Raw genomic sequence first — 13563 nt, forward strand, 5'->3', positions numbered from 1 at the left:
GATTAGAACGTTATAACGAGAAAATGAACACCTCATCAGGCTCATCATTAATTTTTTTTTTTTTTTCAATTTTTTTCTGCGAATATGATGCTTATGAAATCGTCGGGGAAAAAAAACTTTTCAAAAGGGGGAAAACACGCATTTTTAGCGGGTGGACACTCTCGTACTTATCCGCACAAAAAAAAAAAAAAAAAAAAAAAAATTTAATAACCGAAACGAAATTGTTCCAGTCAAAAAAGTTCAAAATAAATCGTACAACGAAACGAAACAATCGTTGCTTTTTCCTTTTTTCATCTTTCGTTTCGTATGATTCCAGTTTTTTTATCTCCTAAAAACACCGGTTCTCAGTTTCGTTGTAAACATGGCGTCTTCTCCGTCGAGTGTGTCGAGAGAAACAGTTTATTGTGTTGTGGCTGCTGTTTTGGTTCTGGCCATCTTAATAATCGCCCTAATTCAAAGATGGCACCGCAAAAGACGACACGAAGCACCCGTACAAAACGGTAAGTCTTGATAGAATTAATCAAAAAATGTCGTGTACATTCATTCAGATCTTTTTGTTTAAAAATATAAAACATATGGGGTATTGTTTTCAAATAAAAATTCGGGGTTTGTATTACTGTACACATAGATTCGAAAAAGTTGTCAAAAAAGAAATATATAACAACTAAATGTTATCAAAGGCAAGATAAGTTACTTTTCTACCAAACTGGATATCTTTTTCGTGTTTTTAATCAATATAACGTTTATTCAGCTCGAAAACCATACAGTGTTTACCGATGTGTTGGAAAATTCAAGATGGCGCCTGACTCTCTCTTTAACACGATAAGTTTGGGAAAAGGTATTATGAATAAAAAACTAGACAAAATACTGTTAGAAACTCACCGAATATATGTCACCTATCTCACGGTAACTTATACTGCGCGGGTTTTTAATAGTATTTTATCTAGTTTTTTATTTATAATACCTTTTCCACAACTTACTGTGTTAAAGAGAGAGTCAGGCGCCATCTTAAATTTTCCAATAAATTGGTAAACACTGTATGGTTTTCGAGCTGAATAAACATGTTACATTGAATAAAAACACGAAAAATATATCCAGTTTGGTAGAAAAGTAACTTATCTTGTCTTTGATAACATTTGTTTTTTTGACAACTTTTTCGAATCTATGTGTACAGTAATACAAACCCATTTTATTTATTTATTTTTTGTGATTAATCAGATTTTGGCACATGGCGGCAATTTAAAAAAATATACAGAAAAGTCTGTATGATGTACGTACTAGTCACAGAGATGAAATATTCCAAAAATTACGTAATTTGATCAAGTAGTTTGTTTGTTTTACTTGTTTTTTATTCCAGAAAATCAAATTTTACTACTAAGGGGGTAAGAGAAGGGACTCGTAGTGTTTTCATCGGCCATGATTAAATCTGATGAAATAAGCAAAGGGGGACAACTCAAATCGACATGTTGAGGTGAAAAATAAGCCTTATGTTCAATGCAGTTTAGTCTTAAAATCGTTAAAAATTTGGATTTTCTTAGTTTTAAATAAAACTATTTGATCGATTTACTTAATTTTTGGAATAGGACATGTTCGTCCTGTTACAAGTACGTACCTCACATCATACAGATTTTTTCCGTATTTTCTTTACTTTTAATTACCGCCATAAGTGCCAATCTGAATAAGCACTTTTTTTTGTTGTTGTTTTTTTTTTTTTTTTGTTCTAATGCACTTACTGATCCGTGCTATTTTTTAAACCGTATTTCCAAGTTTAATTAAAGTTTTATTATGTTTTTTTAATCAATAGTAAGGTTAAAGTACAGAATAGGTACAAAACACCCTCCCCTCCCCATGTTAAGATTGGCTTTTTACATAACGTTATTATTTCAGCACGGATCAATAAGTGCATGAGTACTTTTTTTTTTTTTTTTTACTAAAGACAACAAACCAAAAAAGTGGTCAAGAAACAAAAATATAAACAAATGTTATCAAAGGCAAGATAAATTACTCATAGATAATTTTTTTCTGCATTATAACTTATTTTAAAGCGTTTATTAAATTTGAAACGCAAGTAATGCTGAGCGCTTCTTAGGTTAAAACGACAATACAATGGCGAACATGAGGCTGCCATCTTTGGAGTCTGGATAATCATTTGAAGAAAAAATAGCAAAATATTGCTAGAAATCCACTCAGTAAATGTCACTGATATTAATCAATAAATAACGGTCAATATTACCTTACGCTACAACAGAACACCGACTTTTTTAGAGGTATTTTGAGGTCGTTGACAACGAATCTGATAATCAAACCCGCCGTAAATTTACCATTTGCATCGTATGAACCCCTGGAACTATTTTATGCCAAATTTGAGTATGCTGAAAACGAATATTGAATTTAAATTTGCCACTAACAAGTAGGATGGAACTAAATGAGCTTTTCCCTCTGCTGTAAAATTAATTCTTACGTTTTCTTATTTTTTCTGCCGATTATCGTCGATAACAGACTTAACTTTCATATTAGCAGGAAAAAATAATTCAAACTAAAATAATTTATTAAAAAAAAAAAAAAGGTGCTTATGTATCTTTGGTACCGCACTATTTTTAAATAGTTTTTTCAGGTTAAATTAAAATTTCACAATGCCTTTTTTTTTTTTTTATTATTATTATTAAATTGTTTGGTGGAAGCACAGCATAGTTACAAAACACACTCTCCTCCTCATATTAAGAATGGCTTTCGAAATAACATTTCAGCATGGTACCAAAGATACATATATCGTAGCCACGCTGTCACCCTAGCAAACAACGGGAAGATCTACTCAACTAGAATGGTGGTGGTGTGCAGTGCGTGTCTGCTCGCCAATTGATTGCCGATGCTTCGACTCAACCTAGTTGCACGCATGCGGCTGTATAAAGATGCACATTTTCCTTTCTACACTCACACAAATTCTGCGGGCATAAAGACTAAAGTTCTGTCTTTTCGCACCTTGACTTTTCATCCAATCGGCATTCAAAGAAAGTGAATTTCAAAAAGATTTTTCTAACAGCTTTCACTGGGAGCTGGTCTGTCACATATAAAAAGGGCACTGCGCGCCAAACCCAGTCAGTCAAGCCCAACACAGCATGCTGTAACAAACTACATCGATTCCATCTTTGTGATGTTAAACTCGTGCGCATTCGTCATTTAATTTTCCACATGGAAACGGATTTTTTACCCATATCTGATTTGTTTTGCTGAAGTAAACAATTGAATTCTGTTTTAATTTCATTTGAAAGAACATTACTTCACCAGCCAGGATGACTTGTTAAATTTTTATGTTTTTAATTATTTCTGAAAAGAACTGGTTTATCCAACCTAGAATTTTAACTTTTTCTACTTCATTTCAGAAAGAACATTTTATTACCTCATCACAGGAAGAGAGTCTCAATTAAGGGAAAACTTTCCAGTTTTCTTTTTTCCACTTATTTTCAATTTTGAGGAAATCAATTTTGTATAAAATTTAATCTCCGCCGTTTTTGTTTTTTTAACTACTGAAAACCATAACTTTAGTAAAGGTATTTTGTATTTAAACAAAATACATTTTCCTAAGATCCAAATAAAAATAATGGGTTCCTTATATTCCGTGATCATTATTTGATAAATACTGAAAATGTCATTAAATTTGGTTAATTTTCTGATTTTTGATGAATTTTTAAGTAAAAGGAAGGGTCAAATGTTTATACATTTTTAACAGCAGCATTCATTTTGCCCGTACTTGACATTCACATTTAAAATGATGACCTTTATAAATCTTCGGGTACGTTGAAAACGAATATCACATTTAAATTTGGGGTAGACAAGTAGTTTCCTGGATATTAAAACTTTATTATCCAATGTACTACTTAATAAATTTCAGTGGCCATCGCCATTCTTAACATAGGGAGGGGGTTGTTTTGTAACACGCATGAAAAAACATGACCGCCAGTGAAAACATAATACTAATAAAGGTCTTAATATCCAGAAAACTACTTGAATGTGATATTTGTTGAAAACTTATAAACGATGTCATTTTAATGGTGGGTGTTGAGTTGCAGTTAAAGTAAAAAAAAAAAAAAATAATAATACATTTTTTTATTCTCACTTTTTTTTAATGGAATAATTTTTGTACAATCACCTAACACAGATGTCTCCAAACTACAGCCAAAATCCATCCGGCTAAAGTTTTTAATCTGACTTGCACAGTTCTTATGAAAAACGTAAAAGTATTCAGAAAAACTTTTAAAAATGGAAATGTGTGAAAATAGTGTGATGGTTTTTTTTCTTTTTGTTCAGAAAATAATTAAAAGAATGAGGTATGGGAGAACCAGTTTCACTAAAAAGCAAAACTAATAAGCAAAACATACGCACACACACACAGAACCAGTTTTGCTTATTAGTTTTGCTTTTTAGTGAAACTGGTTCTCCCATACCTCATTCTTTTAATTATTTTATATATATATATATATATATATATATATATCCGTTGATCATCATTCAATCCCAGGCAGCGTTGGGTTTCCCTGTTAGTGTGTGTGTGCGTATATATATATATATATATATATATATATATATATATATATATATATATATAAATTGTAGGAGCCCCTTTTGACCTAATGTTTTTTGTAAAGATGCCCAGAAAACTCAAATGACTTTGTAATGGGTGTTGTAACCCAACATCCAGTTTACAACTTCCGGTTGCGCATGCATACATAAACATAAACCCATAACAGCGTAAACAAATAAACACAAATAGTTGGACCGGTTTCATTCGAACAAACGGACGTCCTTAGAAAAACGAATATCTTAAATTTATTGAATAAAAAAAACTTCAAGATATGGGAAGCAAACGCAAAACGTGATTACAAATAATAATATGTGTAATCATCGACGTGTTTCATATATACAATATAGAATAAATAATCAACGCAACAATAAAACGTATTGTTTTACAGTGTACGTTTTGAGCATCCCTATTTTTTAGGGGGCATTTAAATTAAAAGATATATCAAAATTTGAATTTAACTTTAAGAACTCTCTGCCGCTTGCCTGTTTCCCACCTGACTACAACGTCTTCAAGTCCAACATAAAGGCTTTTGAGAGGGTATAGCACAAGGGTCTCCTCAAGAAAATTAAATCATACGGTATCACTGGTAGAATACTTAGCATAATTAAATCCTTCTTAGATAAGAGAAAAATCCAGGTTGTCCTTGACGGTCGAACATCTAAACAGTGTGATATAAATGCGGGAGTGCCTCAAGGGTCTATTCTTGGACCTCTATTGTTCCTGATATTTATTAATGACCTCCCCGACAAAACTGCCTCTGAGATGGGTATATATGCTGATGACACTACACTCTATAACAGGCATGACAGGAAAACAAATGAACACATATCTAAAGAAATGGCAAAAACACTATAGGATGACCTCCAATCTGTAGTGGAATGGGGATATAAATGGATGGTCACATTCAATGCTGCCAAGACTAAACTGGTTTCCTTCAATAACTACAAGAAACCTTCTCTGTCACCAATAGCAATGGCCAGTGACTCCCTGTCTTTCAAACTGCTTGGTCTAACGTTCACAGGAAACATGAGCTGGAACAATATTGAAAACATTGCCAGGGCCGCTGCGAAAAAGGTAGGCTCTCTCTACCGTGCTAGAAAACTACTGACACCTGAAAGTATCCTGTATCTCTATAAGGCCACCATTCGCCCATGTATGGAGTATTGTTGTCACATCTGGGCTGGTGCATCTGCTACTAGTCTCTCGCTCCTAGACAAGGTTCAAAAAAGAGTCGCCAATCTGATAGGTCCTGAACTGACATCTAAGCTTCAGCCTCTGTCCCATCGACGAAACGTTGCATCCCTCTGCTTGTTCTACAAGTATTTTAATGGTGAATGCTCTGAAGAACTGCAGATACTTGTGCCCCCATGACGCAGACACTCTCGACAAACCCGACAGGCAGCTAAATCCCACCCCTTCACAGTAGAGATCCCTAGATGTAAAAGATCTTTCTACTCCAGTAGTTTCTTCCCCAGAACCGCTAGACTCTGGAATTCCATTCCGGGATCCTGCTTCCCTAACTGTACTGACATGCAGAAGTTCAAGTGCAACGTGAACCGACATCTTGCTGCCCAAATCCCTACATAGTGCCCCAGTAGTTGCTGACCCTGATAGTAGCCCCCTACACCAAAGTTGCAATGTGTCTTGTTTGGGGTGAAAATGTAATAAAAAAAATAAATAAATAAATAAATAAACAAACTCCTGACAAACCGCCCCCTTAAGTAAGACACTCTATCAAAACCCCCAATACTAATGATTATTACAATACTATCTCATTGATTACTGTACATGCAATAACCCTTATCCCTGAGTGGCCTTCGGGCCTTGATAAGCGGTGACCCCCATGTAAAAAAAAAAAGTATTATGGTATCTGTTCAGTGCACATTTACTTATAAGTATGGCAAACCGCTTATAATTCAATGGCTGTAAGTTCTTTTTTTTTACAAAAATAAACAATTATAAACAGAACGACTCATAGAAACTTATCTATATTCTTTTTTTCAATTTAATATACGTTCATAGAAATGTTTATGTCACAAAAAAATATTTTCTTTACGTCACAAGTGTCACGCTCATATGTTAATTCCATAGCTAATATAACATACTGATCCAACGGGTCACGGGTAGTCTAGTATAATATTAACGATAAAAAAAATGATCTACACTTCTAACACAATCACATGCAGAGATTGCTGACAAGGAAAAATTAATTTTGCTTTCATTTCATATTTTACATTTGGCAAAACATGCACATGCAGTACCTCAGCTGAAAGGAACAGATTTAGCATAGCACCATATCTGACATCACTGAAACACCAATTATTTATAAACACCATTTTTTTTTTGTTTTGCTTCTTTTTTTTTTGTTCATTTATGGATGATCTTAATGACCTCTAATCTTGGATATTTCTTCAACTCTTCAAAGCTTAACCCAGTCTAAAAAATCAAACTAACAGTGATATGCTAGTATAAATGTATACCTTCAAGTTCATAGTCTTGTTCACTTGTTATTTTTCTGGTATATATTGTCCAACACATGTCAGTATGTAAAACGGATGTTAAACTGAATATAATATTTTCTTTCTTATTCTAGAAGAAAATGCTGTGCGTCGCCGTGGACCCAATCCTGTTGTTCGAGAGGACCTACCAACAGGTGCCAGGCATCGACAGGCCAGGCGTCGGATGCAAATAGAAAGAGATTCAGGTATGTACTTGATTGAAAAAAAAAAACAAAAAAAACAATCCTCTACAAATCCATCAATTGATTGCTTTATTATTGTTGTTGTTGTGCCAATTCACACTAGCAATACCGCACCATTTTTTTCTTTAGATCAGATAAACTCACATCAAGCATTATTAAAAAGAGCATAAAAAAACAAAGAAATAATATCTTTAGTTTTTTAAAATCAGCCCATTAGAACTGGAGTTATGACCATTCAAAGTATCAAAAAATATGTGGTTCAGTGAACATTTTCTTTTAGTCAGTCCTATTCAAATGCATATAAGCTTGTGACTGAAAATGGTAGGAAATTTGCACAATTTAGAGACTAACCCGTCTTTAAAAAGCTGTATCTTTAGATCTTTAAGATATTATATGGCAAAATTTTGAACATATCATCATAATACCATGAAGGTTCAGTTGGCATTATTTACGACCATCTCACTTAGTAATTTACGGACTAATTAGCATATTTCAGTTTCATTTTAACAGCTTTAAGTAGAAACGTCATAAAAACAGCTAAGAAAAATGGAAAGTAAGGCTTTATCATCATAGGAAGTATTATTCTGATGGACATTATCATTTGCCATTATAACATCATGAAAAATCCAAGATGGCAACCGGAAAATCTAAGATGCCACCACGACACAATTCAAAGAAATTATTAACAAAATATGGCTTGTAGCATATCAAATTAAAGGAAATTTTGTACAGATCAGAATTATGTTTTCAAGTACATTAAACTAATTAGCATAATTTTTATTTTAACGGCTTCCAGTAGAAGCATCATAAAAAAAGACAGCTTTAAAAAAATGGCAGGTAAGACTTTATCATCATGCGAAATGTTATTCTGATTATTATCAATTGTCATCATTACATCGTGAAAAATCCAAGATGGCAACCAAGAGGTCCAAGATGGCCACTGCAACACAATTCAAAGAAATTATTAACAAAACATGGCTTGTAGCATATCAAATGGAAGGAAATTTTGTACAGATTACAATTATGTTTTCAAGTTCATTAAACTAATTAGGATAATTAAATTTCATTTTTAACGGCTTCAAGTTACCGTGACAATTATCGGGTGAGTTTCTACCACTATTTTGCATATTTTTTTATTTTTAAAACATTTACAGCACCAAATATTTAACAAGTTTGAACAGCACCATCCACACCGGGTGTCTCAAATAGGTGCCCTTTCGATCGTACATTGTTCCATCACAAGTTGGCCTATTGATCATCTTCACACGTTGTGTTTCCATGGTGGAGCACTTCGCCTCTTGACCGAATCATCTCCTCTTCTGTGTTGTCTCCGGGTTCATGAATCACTCCGCTAGTCCTTGCAGCTTGCTGCAAAATGAAGAGTCCTCACCACAAATAAACAGAACTCCGGTTTATAACAATAACAACTATTTATTAAGTTCATTACTTCACGAGGCTACTGTCTCAATTGAGGTGACTGACTATAGCAGTGAACGATATATGACCAGACAAGTAAAGTCATAGATTTCCCATTAACACAGGCTAGTTAACATCATAACATCAAGCCCTGAGGGCCCCCAGGTCAGGGAGCGCTTTAACAGCCCAGCCGTTTAGTTTGCTGGCTATGACTCTAATTCCTTTAGAATTCCTTTTTTTTTAATCCAACCCCTTTTCTCCCCTCGGAGAATAGTTAAAAACATCCTTTCTTTATTTATTTTTTTTTTTTTACACAGTGGTCACCACTTATCAAGGCCCGGAAGCCACTCGGGATATTATTCTCAGGGCCTCTCCTTGTCTTAACTACTCAACATCTCTCTCTCTCTCTCTTTCCTTGGATGGAAGGGTGGTTGCTCACACTGATATCTATTGGCAGTTTCCTGGGGTTCTTCACCCAGCACTGTGTGCGGCCTTTATCAGCAAATAGCCCTTCTAATACAAACATCTTCTCTGACATCTCGGAGATAATTCCAATTCTGTCCCCATTTTTGAGATAATATACCATCTGTTTTCCATGTAACAAACCCATAATGACAGCTTGGCAGTTGGTCCTATTTTGCTAGCTATGTCTTTGCGTTTCTCTTCACTTCTCCACCACATTCTGTCTGGTCAAACACCCCACCCCTTCACTGCAATATGCACATTGCTGCATGCATTCATAACACCATAGTGTCACAGGTAGAAGAGTACTTGCCTTTGGTAACATTGTGTTTTGGCGACTTTTTCATATCTCTGTGGATTGTAAAACAAACCCAATAAAAGTTATTCTTTTACTTAACTGGATAAGTGGTTTGTGTGTGTTTCAACTTATTTAAAAGCATAGTCATTGTTGGTTATTCTTTTTTAAAGAATTTATTTTTAAAAAATATTCTTTTGCTTTCCATAATTAAAAACTTATGTTTTCTAAATAACAAAAATAAAATGAATACTTTGTTTGTAAGTTAGTTGATGAATGCTGGTTTACAGATTTTTTTTTGTGTGCGCGACGATGCAAAAAAATTCTCATGTTTGTCAGTATTTCTAACAAATCTAGCATAAAAAGTTTTTATCCAATTCTTTTAAAATTTTATTGTGAATCCTGTTATATAAGTTTTATTTTGGTGGAGGAAGGAGAAATGTACTTATTACTGATTTAAAAACTATGAGTGTCAAATTAAGTAGCAGTGTGTGCGTTGTTCAGCACTGAACGTTATGGTGCTTGGTTTGCAATTCACACTCGTCAAAAAAAAATTATTTTTTACATTAAAAAGTGGTTTGAATAGGAATTTTTTTTTTTTAAATTAAAAACAATATCATACACCAGATTTGCACCATTTTATATGTGTGTATTATTATATTTAAAAAAATATGTGTATATTATTATATTTAAAAAAAATATGTGTGTATTATTATATTTAAAAAAATATGTGTATATTATTATATTTAAAAAAAATATGTGTGTATTATTATATTTAAAAAAATATGTGTGTATTATATTTAAAAAATATGTGTGTATTATTATATTTAAAAAAATGTGTATTAAATTAAAAAAAAAATGTGTGTGTATTATTATATTTAAAAAAATATGTGTGTATTATATTTTAAAAAAATGTGTGTATTATTATATTTAAAAAAAAATGTGTGTATTATTATAGTTAAAAAATGTGTGTATTATTATAGTTAAAAAAATGTGTGTATTATTATAGTTTAAAAAAATGTGTGTATTATATTTAAAAAAATGTGTGTACTATTATATTTAAAAAAAATATGTGTGTATTATATTTAAAAAAATATGTGTATTATTATATTTAAAAAATATGTGTGTATTATATTTAAAAAATATGTGTGTTATATTTAAAAAAAATATGTGTGTATTATTATAGTTAAAAAAAATATGTGTGTATTATTATATTTAAAAAAAATATGTGTGTATTATTATATTTAAAAAAAATATGTGTGTATTATTATATTTAAAAAATATATGTGTGTATTATTATATTTAAAAAATATATGTGTGTATTATTATATTTAAAAAAAATATGTGTGTATTATATTTAAAAAAAATATGTGTGTATTATTATATTTAAAAAAATATTGTGTATTATTATAGTTAAAAAAAAATGTGTCTATTATTATATTTAAAAAATGTGTGTATTATATTTAAAAAAAATATGTGTGTATGATTATATTTTAAAAAAATGTGTGTATTATATTTAAAAAAAAATATGTGTGTATTATTATATTTAAAAAAAAATATGTGTGTATTATTATATTTAAAAAAAAATATGTGTGTATTATTATATTTAAAAAAAATATGTGTGTATTATTATATTTAAAAAAAATGTATGTATTATTATAGTTAAACAAAATATGTGTGTATTATTATAGTTAAAAAAAATGTGTGTATTATTATATTTAAAAAATATGTGTGTATTATATTTAAAAAAAATATGTGTGTATTATTATATTTAAAAATATGTGTGTATTATTATATTTAAAAATATGTGTGTATTATTATATTTAAAAATATGTGTGTATTATTATATTTAAAAATATGTGTGTATTATTATATTTAAAAATATGTGTATTATTATAGTTAAAAAAAATGTGTGTATTATTATATTTAAAAAAAATATGTGTGTATTATTATATTTATAAAAAAATATGTGTGTATAATTATATTTAAAATAAATATGTGTGTATTATTATAGTTAAAAAAATATGTGTGTATTATTATATTTAAAAAAATGTGTATTGTATTTAAAAAAAATGTGTGTATTATTATATTTAAAAATATGTGTATTATATTTTAAAAATATGTGTGTATTATTATATTTAAAAAAAATATGTGTGTATTATTATATTTAAAAAAAATATGTGTGTATTATTATATTTAAAAAAAATATGTGTGTATTATTATATTTAAAAAAAATATGTGTGTATTATTATATTTTAAAAAAATATGTGTGTATTATTATATTTTAAAAAAATATGTGTGTATTATTATAGTTAAAAAAATATGTGTGTATTATTATAGTTAAAAAAAAATGTGTGTAGTATTATATTTAAAAAAATGTGTGTATTATTATATTTAAAAAAATATGTGTGTATTATTATATTTAAAAAAATATGTGTGTATTATTATATTAAAATATGTGTGTATTATTATATTTAAAAAAATATGTGTGTATTTAAAAAAATATGTGTGTGTTATTATATTTAAAAAAATATGTGTGTGTTATTATATTTAAAAAAATATGTGTGTATTATTATAATTAAAAAAATATGTGTATTATATTTAAAGAAATATGTGTGTAATGTTATATTTAAAAAAATGTGTGTATTATTATATTTAAAAAAAATGTGTGTATTATTATATTTAAAAAAAATGTGTGTATTATTATATTTAAAAAAATGTGTCTATTATTATATTTAAAAAAATATGTATTATTATATTTAAAAAAATGTGTCTATTATTATATTTAAAAAAAATGTGTCTATTATTATATTTAAAAAAATGTTTATTATTATATTTAAAAAAATGTTTATTATTATATTTTAAAAAAATGTGTCTATTATTATATTTAAAAAAATGTTTATTATTATATTTAAAAATGTGTGTATTATTATATTTAAAAAAAATGTGTATTATTATATTTAAAAAAAAAAATGAAAAAATTGGCAAATCACAAATATAAAAGACAAAACTTGTTTCATAAAATAAATTTTGTCAACATAAATAGATGGCATGTCTGATATGTTTTTATACCGAGTAAATAAGTTTTATTGACATGTTCAAGGAGAAAATATGGCGATAGGTTCCCTTCTTTTTAATGGAAATAAGTAAGGGATGTTTTTGTTTTTTTTTTTTTTTTTTGCTTACCAGAACTCAGTTGGCAAAGATTATGTAATTCTTGCGGCTACTCACCTATAGTCATTTGAATGATCTGAGCTCCAATCTAAGGACCTCGCTTGACAAACTTTCATGAAAAACACTCATAGCTGAAACCGCCCTCAATAATTTTCCCCACTCTTTATCTGTACCAAAACATGAACACAGTTTCTTTCTTAGGACTGCACACCTGTAGAACTCACTTCCGTTTCCCTGCTTTCCAGCTGAATACAATATGGCCATCTTCAAGGTATGATAAATCAGGTACTGATAAATATATGATTAGATGGTCAGAACTACTGCCTTGTTAGTCCTGCTCTCCTTCTCCCTCTGCATGAGTGTGGTGGTTTGGTTGATATCACATGGATTCAAGTACCATTCATGTGGCAGAGTTGAAATGAATATTGGCTTTCACATCATGGGTTCATTGTCGATGCTTTTGTGATTTTTGAATTATTTCCAGGAATTGATCGAAATGCCGGTGGAAAAAGATTTGATGGCAGATAGCTTTTATCACGTAGATCTTTTGTTAAAAATGAATAAAAAATATTTTAGTAAAAAAATTTGATAAAAATTTATCCCTACTCCTTTCAATCCGACAATATTGTCAGAAATCGATTTAAGAATTTTTTTTTTTTTTTTTTAATGTTTGATTTACTTTTAGAAAACGTTTTAGCAATTTTTGAATGATAAGATAGTTCATTAAAACGTTTTAACAATTTTTGAATGATAAGATAGTTCATTAAAACGTTTTAACAATTTTTGAATGATAAGATAGTTCATTAAAACGTTTTAACAATTTTTGAATGATAAGATAGTTCATTAAAACGTTTTAACAATTTTTGAATGATAAGATAGTTCATTAAAACGTTTTAACAATTTTTGAATGATAAGATAGTTCATTAAAACGTTTTA

The 13563-nt window shown here is 29.6% G+C and overlaps 1 protein-coding gene across 1 annotated transcript in view; it reads left to right on the forward strand.

Moving 5' to 3' along the window:
* Positions 1 to 242: 242 nt before the first annotated feature.
* The window catches only part of LOC145242164 (DDRGK domain-containing protein 1-like), a 39609-nt gene continuing 26288 nt past the window's right edge, over positions 243 to 13563 (forward strand). The window contains exons 1-2 of the mRNA XM_080105143.1: positions 243 to 500; positions 7173 to 7283. Of these exons, the coding sequence (XP_079961269.1) occupies positions 362 to 500; positions 7173 to 7283 (250 nt within the window). The 5' untranslated portion in view covers positions 243 to 361. The remainder of the gene's footprint in view (positions 501 to 7172; positions 7284 to 13563) is intronic.

This window comes from Euprymna scolopes, chromosome 21 (assembly GCF_053919585.1).
Source record: "Euprymna scolopes isolate OS-2025 chromosome 21, ASM5391958v1, whole genome shotgun sequence".
NCBI lineage: Eukaryota > Metazoa > Mollusca > Cephalopoda > Sepiida > Sepiolidae > Euprymna > Euprymna scolopes.